The sequence below is a fragment of the Serpula lacrymans genome, assembly GCF_000218685.1.
Source record: "Serpula lacrymans var. lacrymans S7.9 unplaced genomic scaffold SERLAscaffold_11, whole genome shotgun sequence".
Classification (NCBI taxonomy): Eukaryota; Fungi; Basidiomycota; class Agaricomycetes; order Boletales; family Serpulaceae; genus Serpula; species Serpula lacrymans.
The window spans coordinates 547,984-565,216 of record NW_006763300.1 but is presented as its reverse complement, the minus strand read 5'-3'; the positions used below and the strand labels follow the sequence as shown (position 1 = coordinate 565,216).

At 48.0% G+C, this 17,233-nt stretch overlaps 6 protein-coding genes across 6 annotated transcripts; 3 read left to right on the top strand and 3 right to left on the bottom strand.

The window, feature by feature from the left end:
- Positions 1–351: 351 nt before the first annotated feature.
- Positions 352–3,468, bottom strand: SERLADRAFT_440847 (uncharacterized protein; the record flags this gene model as incomplete). Its single annotated transcript, XM_007321319.1, has 8 exons — positions 352–2,029; positions 2,091–2,266; positions 2,323–2,348; positions 2,411–2,767; positions 2,828–3,009; positions 3,068–3,133; positions 3,185–3,274; positions 3,359–3,468. The coding sequence occupies 8 exons, from the start codon at positions 3,466–3,468 to the stop codon at positions 352–354; spliced, it is 2,685 nt and encodes an 894-aa protein (XP_007321381.1).
- A 1,440-nt stretch (positions 3,469–4,908) lies between these two features.
- Positions 4,909–6,976, bottom strand: SERLADRAFT_474155 (uncharacterized protein; the record flags this gene model as incomplete). Its single annotated transcript, XM_007321318.1, has 4 exons — positions 4,909–5,573; positions 5,832–6,259; positions 6,513–6,573; positions 6,796–6,976. The coding sequence occupies 4 exons, from the start codon at positions 6,890–6,892 to the stop codon at positions 5,350–5,352; spliced, it is 810 nt and encodes a 269-aa protein (XP_007321380.1).
- Positions 6,977–7,510: 534 nt separating this feature from the next.
- On the top strand, positions 7,511–9,771 carry SERLADRAFT_474154 (uncharacterized protein; the record flags this gene model as incomplete). The annotated part of the gene is made up of 11 exons (XM_007321317.1): positions 7,511–7,714; positions 7,787–7,878; positions 7,932–8,080; positions 8,144–8,187; positions 8,251–8,323; positions 8,372–8,609; positions 8,690–8,776; positions 8,851–8,891; positions 8,967–9,493; positions 9,553–9,618; positions 9,714–9,771. The coding sequence occupies 9 exons, from the start codon at positions 7,679–7,681 to the stop codon at positions 9,077–9,079; spliced, it is 873 nt and encodes a 290-aa protein (XP_007321379.1).
- A 2,360-nt stretch (positions 9,772–12,131) lies between these two features.
- Positions 12,132–13,073, top strand: SERLADRAFT_474148 (uncharacterized protein; the record flags this gene model as incomplete). The annotated part of the gene is made up of 5 exons (XM_007321316.1): positions 12,132–12,240; positions 12,295–12,312; positions 12,371–12,439; positions 12,503–12,626; positions 12,721–13,073. 5 exons carry the CDS (start codon positions 12,228–12,230, stop codon positions 12,830–12,832), a joined length of 336 nt encoding a protein of 111 aa, XP_007321378.1.
- Positions 13,056–14,483, bottom strand: SERLADRAFT_333790 (uncharacterized protein; the record flags this gene model as incomplete). Its single annotated transcript, XM_007321315.1, has 5 exons — positions 13,056–13,295; positions 13,356–13,397; positions 13,463–14,127; positions 14,184–14,373; positions 14,433–14,483. Coding segments are annotated over 5 exons (1,188 nt in total), but the record flags the coding sequence as incomplete, so codon positions are not given.
- Positions 14,484–15,335: 852 nt separating this feature from the next.
- On the top strand, positions 15,336–16,789 carry SERLADRAFT_396608 (uncharacterized protein; the record flags this gene model as incomplete). Its single annotated transcript, XM_007321314.1, has 7 exons — positions 15,336–15,523; positions 15,591–15,710; positions 15,938–15,950; positions 16,012–16,095; positions 16,152–16,282; positions 16,336–16,439; positions 16,494–16,789. 7 exons carry the CDS (start codon positions 15,458–15,460, stop codon positions 16,588–16,590), a joined length of 615 nt encoding a protein of 204 aa, XP_007321376.1.
- Positions 16,790–17,233: the final 444 nt, after the last annotated feature.

Here is a 17,233-nt window from a genome sequence, read left to right as displayed (position 1 = left end):
CCGAGTCATCATCATAATGCTAAAAATGTATTGGGAGAGTAAATTGAATCGGACGAAGACTGCATGACGAAGGCATGATAACATGACAAGTGGGATAAGATACAATAAAAAGCCACGGTTTACTAGGATAACGAGAATCGATGAAAGCGAGAAAGTAATGATAACATTCATACTGCAATGCAAAGAGTAGATAATATAATGGTAAAATAGAGCAATGCTGAATACAAGTCTGTAAAAAAAGAAGTCAAAGAAAACATAGTGATGTTTCGATGAAAAAAATTAAAAATGTTCGAGTATTGACGACAACTCGACCGTCAATTATTTGTCGTTCTATGAGAATGGGGAAATTTTCTAATGAAAGAACCCATGGCAGTCCGACCCAAAGTGTGGGCAACCATCCTCGCTAGACGCATCTGCAGTCAATACAGCTCCAGGTCCAGCAAACACCACACTCGGGTCGAGATAACCACCTGATGGGCTCATATGATTTTGTTGATGGGGGTACGTCGACGACCACGAATGCGACGTAAGAGTAGGGCTGGTTAAACCGGCAGTGGCAGCGGTACCATCCACAGAGAAAGTGAAGGGATCCAGGTCAGCAACGCCACTGTAAAATGCATCACTGTCGTTCTTGAACGACGTTTGGATGGGCGGGAGATGGTGAGCGAAAGGTCCAGAAGTACCCAGATGAGGTGGGGGAGACCCGGAGCTACCCGACGGCGAGCTACGATGCGTGGCAACAGTGCTCGTCATAGAGCCAGAAGTTGTAGGAGGTGTATACGTAGACCAGTTTCCATCCTCGGTAACAGCAGTGCTTGGCGCACTGTCCATGTATGAAAAGCCCACCGAGAGAGGTGGTAGGTGAGGGCGTGATTGGCCCGCAGCGGAGACGAGGGTTAGCGATTGAGGATGTTGCCCAACACGACCGTACGAGTTTATATTTGCAGCATGGTGCAGCTTGTCGGCGAGATACTGGGAGCTGTCCTGAACGTGGTGAACGTTGTGGTATACAGCTGCTTGGTGTAGTTGCTCCTTCTCAAATTCTGCAAAGCGACGGCTCCGTTCACGCGTAACCTCTGCTTCACGGGCAACACGGCTCTCCCAGACGGCGCGAATAGTCTTTTCCCGCTCGACACTCTTCGAGAAAGCCCAACCCATCTCTCGGAGTGCGCGGAGACACACTTCAACGCCTTCTTCCACGTCAACGTCCCATGACATGCCTTCTTCTTCTTTGATATCAACCTCGATATCTTCCATTTCAAGTTCACCTTGAGCAAGAAGGAGTCCAGCAAAGAAGCATCCATCTCGAACAAGGCCAGCGTCCCATGCGAAAAATCCGCTCGATGAGACAGCGAGGTGCCTCTTCAGGATCCCCAACACACCAGGGAGAACCTTGCGGCAGCGACGAGTAGCATAGGCGTGGAGACGCAATGCCGAGGAGTACCTCTGGGCAGTAGTAGAAGGGTGGATGGGGCCAGAAGTGGCGTCCAGCGTAGGGCTACCGTGCGGTGATTGTGTTATGATGTGTTGCTTGAGCGCCTCGCGGATCACGTTATGGCACTCAAAGATGAAGACCTGCCAGCCGCTGACGAATCGTTCGACATCTTCGCCTCTAATCAGGCCGCCACCCATGCCGCCTATTCCCCCTGCGCCGCGGCGAAGTGCCTCGAACTGGTCCCAACACCTTTCGAGCTCATCCCAAACTTCTACGAGACTCTCTTCATCCACACCTACACCGGCCTCTGCACGACGGCGAGCACGAGTGCCGGTGAGTATAGCGTGGATGCGACGACAAATGGCTGACACGGAGAGTGCGAGCGAGAAATAATGTGTGGTGAGAAGATAGGCGAGCGAGGCGCGCGAATGACCCCGAGGGTCCTGGAAAGAGGATAAAGAGAACTCAGCGGACACTGGGGAAGTCGGAGACGGCATCGATGATGGAGGCGCTGAGATAGATGATGAGGCTGAGGCAGATGAGCAATACTGAGGTGGCAGAGTGCTTCTAAAGGCAATCAAATCATCATCATCCCTGTTAAATCAAGTCATCACCATGAGCCAGAGCATCTTTTACAACGAAATATAATACGTACAACAATAGACGTCCGCCTCGCAGGCCAGTAGTGACACCTTCATGGGTATGGGCATACCAGAAAATCCTGGCACGAACCAAGGCATCACAATATGGTCCCTGACCGCTGTTTACGGTGGAGGGGTTGGCGAGACTGCAGAGGGAATATATTTGAGATAGAGTGGCCTCATACATAGTCTTTAGATAAAGACCTCGTTAGCAAAGAAGCTAAGAAGCCAGCTAAGCGTACTTACTAGTCTATCCATCGGAGCTTGGATGCCTATAAACAAGGTTACGTTGCAATCAGCATCGTCCCGGTGAAGACGGAGATATTGTACTGACCCTGGGTGAGAGGAAGAATCAACAAGAGGACTCTAACGCCATCCCAAGTGCCATGGCGCATAAGTCCATGTGCATCGATTAGACCAAGGATCTCTTTCGCCATGGCCTCTGCGCGTATTTTACGCATACGGCGGCGAGGATCGGTTTCCTGGGCATCTTCTGATGAGGTATCTGAGCCGACAGAAGACGTAGGAGATAGAGGCTCGTCTTCCTCGACACCATATTCGTTGACGCCAAACGATGCTGCCCAAGTGACTAGGAGCATTGCGAGGATTTGACCCTCGATACCGAGGGAAGTTGAGCCTTTGACATGTGCAAAGTAGCGAGCAGTAAATTCAGTCGGCTCGATGATGGGGCCTGTATCATAGCAGACAGGAAAGTTAGTAAAGAGACAACAAAAAAAAATATTATAGTCACGTTGTACGCTGAATCTGCGAAAGAAGGGGGAGCTGAGAAATTCGAGCTTTAGTTGGGGAATATTTGTTTGTTGCGTAGAGATGGGCGAGATGGGTGACAGAGGCGTGGCGGTGTTCACTGTGGCTGGGTTCGCAGAAGATGATGCAGCTGAATCATCAGATGTCACCTTTCCATAGACGGCTCTAACAATAGACGGTTTGGATTAGGCCCATCGATGAGAACGAGGAAGAGATAACCTACTCGGCTTTTTGTAGGCGGCGGCCACGTCTCAGCAGCTTAACAGCCTTGACTTCGGCAAACTCGTCTCTATGAAGCGAATGAGAAACGTAAAGGCTGATGATGATGAGCTATACTTACACGCATTTGATGCCTCGCTCTCTGCAATTTGAGCAGGATGACTGTTGGCCTGAAGGGCTTACTGGGAGATCTTTGAGGTCGCATCTTACTCTGCAGAGAGCAAAGACGAATTAGCTGTGGAGAGACTAGCCCATAGAGGAAAAGCGGCACCTCCTCATACGGCAAGCTCCGCACGCAGAGAACTGTTGCCTAGAAGACTTTGGTTGACCAGCGGCGCGTCGTGCGTAAGGTGCGGCGTTGGACGAAGCGCTACGTGTCGAGGACGAGGAGCCTTTCGGAGACATGTGGGGATGGGGATGGGGATAAAGAAAGAGATGAGTGGAGAGACCCTGCACTTGTGCGGGTAAATGACGAAGGGTGTCTGGCTATGACGGGGATGCAGATAGTTTTAAAGGTTGGCTTTAAAGTACTGTTTCCAAGCACGAGGAATGAGATTGGCAGGTTTGGAAGAATTTGTTATTGGCATCGATGCCGGAGATTCGATGCGCTTAACCAAAATTGCACAGGTCAGAACTGCCTGGAAGAGGAGGAAAAACACGAAAAAACCGGATGCCGTAAGTCGAAGTCGATATCTTGGGAACCACAAGAACGGGGTGGGCCATCGGTTATGGGAGAGAGATCTTGATCTTTACACATAATTACAGCAAGAAAGAGTGATTTGGTAAAAAGTCACCGTGGTAGGCCCATCAACACGAAAGGCAATCGCGATTGAAGCAGCTGCCGTGGACCACTGAAACTTTGCCAGTCTGGGTTATACAAAGGCCCATCTTGGGCGAAGCCAGGCGTGGAGCTTGTGTCAAGGCACTGATTGCAATCATTGGATGTGACCATTCATGGCACAATTAAACGGCATCTCCATTGGCAGGAGAGGTGCTGGGCGCATTGCCAGCCTCATAGCGCTAGGCAGGGCAACATACGAGCCGGAGGACATCTAGCACCAATGGGCAGATTTGCATCCGTACCCGGACGCTCATCTCAATGTTGCCGCATTGGAGGGCCACAGCCTGCAGCAATCCCCAATAGCCGGGCGAGCTTTACGAATGCTTCGCGGCAACTTGGCACGGCCTCCGTGACTTTCGTAAGTGTACCAGAATGAAGTTTGTTCGTTAAAATTGTGAACATTGCAAGATGCGCACTAAGACGCCGGTAAGATGTCTTTCAAGCCCCGCTTATTGCGCTGTCGACCGTTACACGCCAGTCCAGTCTGCTTCCGCGTAAATTGGCTGGATTGACACTCCACTGACATACCCAGTTGACTTTATTTTCATTTCTTCCGTAGATATCATAAGCACTAGTGGCGGACCATTTCGACGGCCGCCATGTCATAACTTCTTCTTATGTCACACTCGTCGTATCGTGCCAGTGTTTGGCCTCCATTCCTCCATTCACTGACCCGTCTGCTTTGGCGACGTCGACCCCCGCTGCAATCGCCAGCCGTCGAGAACACGCCTGTGGGTTGCATGTGCACCTGACAGCTCCCACAGCAGCGCGTCACCGAGGACATGGTGCTCCCATGTAGTCACAGCGAGCGGTACTTATGCTTCGGCGTTCGAGTGGTGTCTTTGGTGATCAGCATTCTATGATAGCAAAAGTAATTTTCGTGCTCTATATGGGCGGGCATGCCGGGTCGTCGATTACGACATCCCATAATGGCCAATTAAGACATAAAGCAACGTTCCACGTGTGGTCAGCTTTTGGTCCCATAGTTCTTTTCGACCCTTCGGTAAAGAACTGATTTCATGTCCAAAACATATCGCACACCAGAAGCACTCGACTCTCCACGCCACTTGCCGCACTTTCCTCTCCTGTCAGATCCTCGACACAGCCTTGGCCTCTCGCCCAACCCCCGGACGTGACTCCAGTCACCTTCTGTCACAACCCTCCTCCCAATCCGGTCCGTTATCACCGAGATGGTCTCTCATCGCACATACGTCTTCCATCACGGTACCCTCCTTTTGGGTGAATTGCTCGACCAACAATGCTACAATGACGCCCAGCCCCCGCTCTTTGCTTTGCTTCCGAGTCACAGACTCTACTCGTCAGTCCTCGAACCTCATTCCGTACTTCTAACTCCTCGCGTAATAATATCCGCTCGTGCTTCCTTGTTTGATTCAAGTATCTTTCTGACCCGTCCTCAGAAGGAACCTGGGCATTTGCCGAATCATCTACGATCCCGGCCCTCGACCAATAAACACGTCCACCCCCCCTGCCTTATTCATCGCCCTCTTCAGCTCGCCTGCCGTCCTCTGCTCGGTGTTCAGCCGTCGATCGCGCGCCATACTCTCGTAGTCCCCGCCATATCGCGTCGCCAATCGCGCCAAGTATGCCACTTCCCCACTCGACGAGTACCGCGTTAAAGTAGATGCCGTTGCTGATAACTGTTCGAGAGCTGTTAAACACAATGGTGATTAATTTACCACCGTAAGATGCCGATTCCCCATCTCCCGTGTCTATCGTGAGAAATAGAAGTGCCCTATCCACGAAAACACAACTTGGAAATTTACAAGATGAAATGAGAGTCATGGTCGGGAATCCCTCCTCTGTCTCGTGATAAAATGCCATAATTCTCTGCAATAGATCGCAGCCTAGAAGGCTTGCGATCTCCGACTCGCCCCATACACTATCATCAATGAGCTCATACACTTACCTTTGACGACATTATGTCCATCCTCTCCTCTCGCTTCGTCCTTGCCTTGCGATTTTGAGCTACCCGCCGCCCAAATGGCCAGCTCTTTCGTATCCACGTCGGGTGCCTCGAGCTCCTTTATTTCTTGATCGCGTTTCTTTTTTAATAGCTCTTCTTCATTGGATTCAGACGGGACCTCAACCTGTATAATGTTACCGGTTGAATCCCGGATGATTCTACCAAAGCCTTGCGGTATACCAGACGGTGTGATCGAGGATGCCGCGGGCGTTGACGGTGGCGCATCAGCCGTTTTTGACGTTGTCTCAGATGAAGTTGATACATTTGGTACAGCATCAGAGCGGGACGACGCAGAAGTATATTCAATCAGGCATTCCTCTCCTCCCGCTTGCAAGGGATTGAGTGTATGAGCCAGACCCACGGCTGCGTAGCTGGAACACAAGAAACAATGAATATGTCAGTGATGGGAGTCGCGAATAATGAAGCATGAGATGAAAGATTGCCACACAACGTGAATATGCTCATTGAACTAAATGACCATGGTAAAAAATGAAGCAGAGGATGTGGGGTATATGCTTAATGATTTCACCCTGGACTTTCAGTCCTGAGAGATGAACTTGATATATGGCAATAAAGCTCTATACGATGCTGGCACACATGCCATGATGAATAGGATTCGCTCACTTTTGTCGGATAGTCTTGTCCTTGTCCCATACGTCCTGTAGAACCTTGGGTCCACAGATTGCTGAAAAAGGGAGAGTCAATATTTATCTCTCGACAGGCCAGAGAGCATATAGTCCAGGAAATATGACTCTGAGTGGACTAGAAATGTTCGCTTGCGGTATGTCCCACTAGAGTAGGCCCATATTTAGAGGGCACAGAACAGTCTTCAAGTCTCCGCACAACAGTGATTCATTATCCGAGAGATGTGGTCGATGTTGAAGACAAGTATCAAGTGAGATCTTACCAGGCATCTTCTTCAGCAATTTTTGTGCCCTTTTGGAATGCGATATGGTCTTGTGAGAGGAGGATTTTGTTTTACGCCTTTGACGTGGGTTTGCCATGATATGTTGACGATGTTGACAGAGGCGATATTACTTGCGTGGTGATGGTGGACAAGATGGCTGCCAGTGAGCAGAATGTGCGGTAACGTCGGTAAGATTTTTTGGAGTGTTGGTGCAAACTTCGGCGAGCGCAACTTAGAGTATTGCCTAAAGTGGAACGGGCGGACCAAATTATATTTGTGTAAATCTTGGGCCAAATATACTACCGCTGTCAAAACGTAGTAGAGTTCGTCCTTTGCAAATTGAACTACGGTTAACATGTAGAAGACACAATCATAAGCTATGAAATGCAAACAAGAGCGATGTATGTGATTGGATACTTGCCCTGTAAGCATGGTAAGTAGGTAGGATGGTTGACCACAATTATACCAACGCTGATCTCCTTACCGTGGTTGCGCTCTGTCCAAGCCCGGCGGTAACTCTAACAAATCAAAGGCATATGTGCCTCGAGTTTCTTCAAGATCAGAAGTCCTCAGCTTCACATACGTGTTCAGACCAAAGCGAAGTAGCAAGGACCCGAACCACGTCCGTTGTACATTCTAACCATCAAAATGTAGTTGCCGGCGGTATGGCGCGTGGCCGGTTATCAGAACACCCTTGCCGTCGGGATGAACAGTGACCATGATTGCCCGAACTTGAGCTTGTGTTTACTTTTGCCCACACAGCCTGGAACCCCAGTTTGCTAGTCCACGCTGATAAGCGTACAATCAACGAGGGCGAGCTGGACCCAAAGCCTATACTTCACTCCACCTGTGTGCGACCACGTTCCACGGACATACCACTGGCATGACTTCCCCGCATCTTAAGGCCGTTATATTCGACGTGTGTTTTTAATTCAGACTCATTTTCATCGTACCCCATCCGTGGATCTGTCGCTGACAGTTCTGGTCCTAGATTGGCGGTGTTGTCATCCGTAGTCCTTTTATCCCAGTTGCAGAATACGAAAAGGAACTCGGTGTACCTCCAAACTACCTGAATTGTTCTATGTTCGTGGCACTCTTTGCTTGTTCCTTGTACCTGCTTCATGGTATATTCATAGAGGGGCACGTGGAAAGCAAGGCGCGTGGCAGAGATTCGAACGTGGAGAGATCCCTCTCTTCGCTTTTTACCAAGCCTTCGGTAGCGATCTCTCCGACGTTAAGAATAATAACGTGTGGTATATGGAATACTGCAAACGTAGAGGCATAGGTCGGTCCTGATTCTTTGTTATCGTAGTGACTGCATGCAATCAACTCAGTCTGACGTCGATAGAGTGCCCAAAGCTTCCTGAATCATTAGACGTAAACGGACGAGAGGTAAGCCTAACCTTCCTTAGCACATCATATGCATATCAGAGTTACTGGACTGGTTTGGATTAGTTATTTGGCAGAATGATGCGTGGCGGGATGTTGTTTGATGACCATATGCTGAAGGCTATCCGTAGATTACGAGGTACTTGTTCTGGCTTTATCTTGGACACGTCTCATTACCTGGTTACAGATATCGGTAAATGGCGAATCATAGCCCTCACCAATAACTTCACGCAATATAATGGCCCCTCTGATTCACCGTTATCATCTCGAGATGCAAACGCCGAGTCAGTTGCAGTTATAAATCAAGCTGCAGCCTCTGTTCCGTTATCCGAGCTCGAATTCCTGGGTTGGCAGGAGGGTCCGACCCCACCCCGTCTGCGCGCTCTCTTTGATGATTTTTGTGATTCGAGTACGTTAGGCATGCGGTACGTTTTTAAGTTTTCTTTTTGTCTCGTCCCTGATAAAACAAGGTTTTTGATCGTGCTCAACGTTTCGCTCTAAACAGGAAACCAGAACCTGATTTTTTCCTCCTGGCATGCAAGCGCAATGAAATCCAACCGGAACAAGCCGTTTTCCTGGACGACATAGGAATGTGAGTGTTGTCAATGAAGTAAAATTATCGTTATGTACAAATGAATGACCCATGATGCACGGTGATGACAATAGGAATCTTAAAGCCGCAAGTAAACTTGGAATGGAGACCATACGTACGTGAAATTCCTGGAATTCAGAACAAAGTTGTTCTATGACATGTTACAGCTGACAAAAAATTATTTTCGTAGATGTTCCGCTAGGGGGTACCCTGAATGCTCTGAAAACGTTGGAGGGAAAGTTAGGTGTTGACCTCACCAGTAGTCCAAAGGGGGATAGCACTATGTGTCCCTCAAAACTTTAGATATGACCCTTGATAGTTACGCCGTGGAGAGGACGAGAATGGATTGAGCAGTTTCTGCCTGCAATCAAAGGGCACATGTTGTCTATTGTCTAATTATGGTTAAATTTCGAGAACATCCTTGACCCGTTGCTAGTTCACATCAATCCATTGTTTAAGTCTATGAACAAAAGACATCGCGACTTGTAAACACGAGGCACGTAGAAGGTACTAGTCAACAATGCCTATAGGGCGTCTATGTAGGACAAAACTAGAAAGGCTTGTCTGATGCAGGTATTTTATCTTCGTAATAGCTGCCCAGCTGTGATGTTTTGATAAGCTCCGTTGATGCAATGAAGCTACTGAGAAAAATCGATGACTTACCAGTGGCACGTTGACAAGGAGTCCTTTCTTAACGATCGGAGTTACGGATAGCAGCTATCACAGGTGATAGGTATTGAGCTCAAACACGATATCAACATAACAGATAGACATACAAAAACAGCGGCAGTCCCAGCACCGACTCCCCATATGCTAAGAGATGGACCCCATCGTTTCGCAAGCTAGAGTAGGAACAAAAATGAGCAAGAAGAAAATCAACAAGTCAGCGCGCTCAAGGACAGGGTGAGCGCAGAAAATGTGATGAAAAGAAACTCACAGTACGGGTAAACGCAAATGGCGAGGTCGTTTGGTATTGGACTCGAGACATCGCTGGTGGGGAGTAACGGCGGTGGAGGTGTTGGTATACTTTGGGTCAGCCCAGTCGGGACAGAGCGGAGGCTGGGCCTATTGCCACGTGGTTCTTCGCGCTGTATCCCGATTTTGGCATCGAGCCCGCTAAGAAGCGATGCAAAGCTCGGAAGCGCTGGTGAATAAGTACTATAGCTAAAATCTGGTTACTTCGTTCCAGGAAACAGCCTGTAACACAGCAATCTCAGGAGGTTCTGGTTGAGGTGAGAGCTTCATTAAAGCGTTGCTTGAAGTCGGTCGCGTCCGAGCATGGACGGAACCTCGCGCGGGCGATTTCGAAGTCTGCTTGGGGATGTCGAGATGTTATTTACCCAAGTCACTGACGTAGAGCAGAAGCAAATTAACATCTCCATGAAAATCCAATTTGGGTGTGATGAGAAGTCGGGAAGTCTCGGTGTAAGTCATTATGTAGTTTCTTCGGCCAAACAGAATAATCTGAATAATCCAACAAGATGACAGTACTACGACACCGACATGCGCCTGAGGAAGCAAGTTTATTCATTATGCTAATGATCTGGCCGCTGTCATGGCGGTCATACATAGTTCGCCTCTTTCAGTCAGTGCTCCTAGATGTCATCATTGGACAGAGAGTCACCAACTCGAACTCATCAGGTATGATTCCAAAAATGATAATTTATCGCACAGGAAGGAGGATGGTTCAGGGGTGGCCATTTTTATAGGCACAATTTCTCACCATGAGACATGGCGCAATGTCAACATTTTCCTAGGATAATGATGAGGAGCTTGATCCTTATCAGGCCCATAAAGGAAAGAACGTGCACTGGCCTAAGTGAATATCTGAATGGTGATGTCAAAAAAAGATAATTCCAGACGGGCCTTCTTGCCACCTGTCTTCCCCGCTAGGTACTACGTATGAGCGTCCAGGAGGTGCGTCGCGACGGAAATGAAAGGCTTATGGTTTTGACGGATATTTGGAGTCTTTTTGGGGAACTAGTGAATCCACTTCCATTATTGTCGATGTGACTTTTTATTAGAATGGCGGCAGTAAGATGCTGACTTCAGACCAATCAGGAACTCTGAGAAATTTTCTTTTACTCGAAATTTGAAAATACTCAACTTCGAAGTAGGATCTACGTTATCGTTCATCAGAGGTGTTCCGCAGTCCAGTCCATAACCTGGAAAAAAGGACCAACGTCACGGTATATATCACTATATTACAGTGATACACCGGAATGCCAGTGGAAGCCGTATTTGCGATCAATAGGACCGGTCACGATAAACCAGTTTACTAAGTCAAACAAGGTATATTATAGCCACTCACCAAGCATAGGGGCGTATACCCGCACAATTCCACCCATAATCGAAGCAAGGGCTTCATCATGGAATAACGACACTCTGTATTAGTAAAAATAAATTAAATATACCATGGTATTGATGCTCATAATAGTGTAGCGTTGTGGTTTCCCAGGGATCCGTGGATTTATCATCACTTCGTCCTATCTGATTATCTGTGGATACAAGGAGCTGCGATGCATTTCGTGTTTTGCCGCACGATGAGGTTGATAGTTGCCGGCATCAGACCCTCCTGAGGTGGCGTAAAAAATAGACCCATCAAGAACGAGGGTTTAACGACGGTGATCAGGAAGCTTTCCTGAAGAAGGGCAGGGGAACACACTAGGGCACTTGGATCAGAATCGTCCCTCAAAAGTGGTTTATCGTATGCGACGTTTTGACAGGTGCTGCTAACCATGTCGGGCAGGGACTAAAACGGGAAGATAAATGTGATGTGGTGTGCGTCGGTGTGCAGCCACTCACCAAGACAGATGGCATAGCCCAGTCGAGATGGGAAAACGTCATTAACTCTCCTTTTCTTGCCTTATCATTATACGTTAGCCCAAGGTCCGAAGCCTCGCGATAGCAGATGTTTAGAGGAGGCCCCCGCAGCGGAAATGACTGTCCAGGCAATTTGACGGTAGACGTTGGCGGGGGAGGCCAAGGGATCAGTAAGTGTAAGAGGGAAGGAATGATAATGACTACAGGATCTTGCAACTCATCTTGCTTGCGGCATTCTGTCGACTGATCGGGGCTAGTCTGTAACTTCGACCAACACTAATCAGAAATGCGAGCGCAGCAGTTGGTCGAGGGTGACATGCAGATAGCCCAATCATCAAGGTTCCCATCTCGTACAGATAGAGGCCCCGTTTATGAGTATTTTCTAAGCTGAACTCGCACGTTGCAAGCTTAAGTTCGCGCACGGTCCACAGCAGAGAACTAAAGCTATATACTTGCCTTCCATATGAAGTAACGCGATTACGTACTGCGCTTCCGATGCTCGCGCCACAGCTGACCAAGTTGCTCCCACCCCGACGACGGTTTCGCTCCTGCGGCAATTCTCGAGTTGGGTAACGCTTTACACAATCACACACAGGACCTCTTCCTCATCGTCGTTACCCCTGCCAGCATGGATTTCTTCTGTGAGTCACATCCAGACCGCCGGTAACTTGAGCGCTGATAGTACACATCTTTAGTTTGCCTGCCGATTATGAGTACGTTAGCTGTTATTTACTCTCGGGTCACTTCATCATTCTCTGCTTCGTTTTCTAGTTGGCTGTCCGACAAAAATAAAGCCCGATGGTGATCAGTCACCTAGGATTTGTCCCAGGTGTCATAACGGTTCGTGACCTTCTCAACATGTTCCAATGAAGAAAGAATATGAATCAGCCACTCTTCGTCTAGGTGCCATGTTCGCAGCAAAGTCGCGCACCTGGTTTGAGTTCTGTTTCGTACCGCTGATTCCCATGAAATCTCGCCATGTTTGGATGTGTGGCATATGCCAGTTGCAAGTGGCAATGCAGCCTGGGTAAGCATCACACTTCGCTAGAATCATTAAGGCTTCCTCTATCGTTTTACACCTATATTGCCTATATTGCATCGGTTCATCGCTTGAACTTCAGATGGGAGCCGCCTGTCGCTCACCCCGGGTATCAGCATCCTGGCCAAACAGTTGGCGGTCCTGCCCCTAATGGGTATGGGTATCAGCCGACCTACACTCAGCAGCAGAAGTAAAGCCGCGGAGCCACCAAATCCACTTTCGTCATGTACTCCTATTGATCCATTCAGAGTTGTTGTACGTTGTACTAAGTAACCCCCCCATGTTGCTTTTCCTTGGACTCGCTTAATGTAGCCTGAACTACTATGATAAACGCTCGATAAACACTAGAACATGTATTCTTTCACTGTTACGCTATTTTCTTACAAAATGCCTTTTCGAGCGTCGTTTAAGATGCAATACTACAGCTGTCACAATAGCACCACATAAGACACCACCAAGTGCAGATAGCGAACATGTGAGGTCCACATCTATAGAAGAGCTCGAGGAAACCTTTGAGAGGACGACTGGGAGCGGTGCCGTATCAGGCCCTCGAGCCTGTTGAAACTGTGTCGCAGAAAGCAATGGATCGGTCAAGTTGAGCAAGCCAATCATCGGGGGCTGTGAAGACGTTGCGCCCTGATGTACAACGTACACGTTCTGCGCGGTAGCGTTCCATGTGAGCTACTAGACAATAAATGCACAAAGATCGGATCATACCCGCAAAAATACATCGCCAAGGAGCCAGTCACCAGAATTTACCTTATACAGGATAGGTTGCTAACTTTAGTACTCATGCACGGCCTTGGAAAAATACAACAGCGTACTTTGTCATTGGCTTGCACGCCTCCCGTACACCACCCATTCGTGGTTCCTCCCTCAGCCCAGTTTATATCCTCAGGATGGACTGAATATTCCTTGGAGGTGTCAGTATTACCTAGTGTAAACCGCACATCTACGGCTCTGCCGCACCGTACTTCCCAAAGTTGGGTTTGTTTATTGTATCGCGCAGCTCCACCTGTTCCCACTGCCGCCCAGAAGGCATTTACGTCCACGGTAGGCCCCAAGATCAACGTGGTCCCACTATCGAGCACAGCTATCGGTGTGGAGGCCCCAGGAATAAGCGAACGTGACAACGACAAAGAGAGGTTATCGATGGTTATACTTTGGAGAGGTAGTTTCCAGAAATCGTAGGAGCCCCAGCCTACGCTAAAAACGGGTGTAAATGTCAGCTGATTGATATCCTTTACAATGTCGGAGTCCAGCTGTCCAAGAGTAAAAGAAGAATCAGAAAGGCCCAAGTCTTGGGTTTCATTACGGCTTAGCCTAAATGCGAAGAATCGATAGGGGTCATCGAGATGGGCAAATATGGTGTCAAGAATTGTCTTCCCGACCGTTTGTGGAATAGTCGCCGCCAGCGGGAAAGCGAGCCCAAGCAGGCCAGAATTACCAGTAGCGGCGAGGTCGAGTCCGCCGGTCTCATTAGCCATTGCTACGATGAACGTTTATTAGGTCTTACAGTTACGAGAAACTTGAGGTCATTCTTACCAAATGTTTGCGACGCTATCTGGTATGGTCCCAACGAGACATCATCATAGCCTACGGTTCCAAATACAGTGCCCATCAAATAACGGATGTGAAATGGAGTAGTGGAGAGTGAGAGCGACGGCGAACTCAGCTGTGAATAGTTTGGGACGGCGTGACAGTCTGTATCCGTACAGTTCGATGATACGACCCACTTTGGAGTACGAGCAGCAAATGGTGAGTAAAATCAGTAGGCAGTAGAAAACGACTTACGAGATCAGACGATCCGGTGTCAAAAGTGACCCAGAAATTTTGACCGCCGATTCTGTTCAAATGTCATAAGTATGGGGTGGTGTGTGATTCGAAGAGCATACTGGATAGGGATAAGATAAACACTGAGAGCCCAGGTCATTTGAGCCTGTGAACGATAGCTATACAACAACACTCACAATTCCTGTATATTCGATATAGGCGCGTCTGTATTCAAGACATGGGGCAACGACTGCCGGCGTCGTACACGTCGTAAAGAGAGGCGCATGCCCATATTCAACAAGTTTGAAACATGGCTCTGGCTATAGGATGGCAGGTGATCGCGTGAAGGCACCATGACCGCAACAAGAGAGATGCCTTCTAAAGTAGTACAAGCGGAGGAAAGATGGATGGATTGCAACAACTGATGATCAATGATATAGAAGTGTTCGAAAATGGTGCGGTCCGAACGATAATCGATGGGCTATTTCAGCAGCATCTGGAGATGGTTATCTTTTAAACGTGACGGCGGACTGAGTTGGTTATTCCATAATAAATATATTGCACGTATACGGGAGGTACTCTGACCGAGTGCACCAGTAGCGTCCCTCGAACTTAGCTATAATAGTAGTATTTCTGTAGAACAAATGAGCATGTCTTCTACAACATTGGCTAATAGACTTACATGTGTGATAGTATGCTTCGCTGATGATAATGCGATGACCTCGGTGAAATGGAAGCAATACTTATCTGGCAGGTCTTTGCCGATGTTCTGCTAGTCCAACGTTGCATTTCAGTGGTACCTAGAAATGATATATAAGGATGAGTTGGCAAAGAACAAAGGGCGCAGGTGGACTGAATGTGCTGTCTACGGCGAAGAGCTGTCACGGTGGCTTATAGCCTTTGTGGCCGTGCTCTTATTCCGGCGCTTTCGGCTAGTTTCACGCTCAGGCCACGCGTCACGCAGCACCACCGACCTTTGAACTGCACCCTTTCCTCCGTCTGCCATCCTCTCTATATTCTCTTCTGCTCATCCGTTCGACTTCACCATGCACACCAGCGAGTACGACTATCTCTTCAAGCTCCTCCTCATCGGCGACTCTGGTGTCGGCAAGGTGCGTCGCTTTTATCTTCTTTTCAACGTTCGTTGTTTCGTGACATGACAACAATGTGCATTTTCAGTCCTGTCTTTTGTTGCGTTTCGCGGACGACACATACACAGAGAGCTACATCAGCACAATTGGTGTCGACTTCAAGATTCGCACCATCGAACTGGAGGGAAAGACCGTGAAACTTCAAATCGTAAGTCGTCGTCATGTCCACTTTTCTTTTTCCTTCTATCCCTATCTACTATCTACTCCCATACATGGGAGCTGTACTCTTTATGGATTCCAACGTCGAAGGACAATATGGCGACTCAGATGTACGGGAAAAGGCTGTGGCGCTCCCTTGTACTACCATCATTTTGGCGTGTCTGGTCTGTAATGAGTCACTTGCTAGATACTAATACTTCTTTTGATTTCTCAAAGTGGGATACAGCAGGTAATTGCACATCGTTTTAGGGATGAATTCTATTATTCAATGTGTTATTTTTGTTCCATAGGCCAGGAGCGATTCCGCACAATTACGTCCTCGTACTACCGTGGTGCTCACGGTATTATCGTGGTTTATGATGTTACTGACAATGGTGCTTTGTCAATACCCTCTTCCTTCCTCGAATTGCCTATTGAACTGCAACATTAGACACATTCACGAACGTCAAACAATGGCTGCAAGAGATTGACCGTTATGCATCGGAGGGAGTCAACAAGCTCCTCGTTGGCAACAAGTCAGACTTGACTAGCAAGAAGGTGGTAGAATATAGCGTGGCGAAGGTATTGTGATATGTTTTGGGCTTTGTCATACCGTGCCTTAACACACTCAACAGGAATTTGCCGACCAACTATCTATTCCTTTCCTGGAGACTTCAGCGAAGAATGCTACAAATGTCGAACAAGCTTTCTTGACGATGGCTAAACAGATCAAGGACCGGTAGGCCGCCGTTGATCTACATCATGATTTCGAGATTCTTACATGGTATTATAGAATGGGATCGACTTCTACGCCTTCAGGTGCTGCGAAATCGTCGACAGTAACGCCAGGCCAGTCTGTACAACAGTCGCAGTCTGGGAGTTGCTGCTGAGCAGCTTAGATCTATTGGCAGTAGTTTGGAGTGGTTGTGCTTTTTATCCATACCGTTCTTTCATCCGGCCTGGTTTCCCAATGGCGGTGCGAAGTTATAGCATGCACCAGTATGGGAAACAGGTTTCTTGTTAACGTATTCCCCTCACATTTACACTGTGCTATGCCGGACTTGTCCTATCGCGAGTTATCTTTGCCCCTAAATCTCTGAAAGAAGCACTGATTATCGTGCGGAAGATGTAGTGAGGTTCAGAACCACAAGATGGGAGCGATTCGCAACAACGTGTCGATACTCGTGATACAGAGTACTGATATCAGCACAGATCTCGGCCCTATCGAAAAGAAAAGCGCACATATAAGATCCTAAGTCGCCTTGAGCTCTAGTAGGCCAACATCCACCATGGCTCGAAACAACCGCGGTACAGACTTGAGAGTCACGACAAACTCTTTCGAAATTACACGACTGCCAACCAGAGTATTTTATCAGTATGAAGGTATACAGTTCCTTCTTATTCTTATTCTTAAATTAATCAAAGAGAATCTTTGGCATTGATGGTGGATCATCCTATTAGTTCGTAAGTATTTCAGGGTTTTGTTAAATTACTACCTGCTGATCTTCCTTCTTTCACTAGAAATTTCCCCTG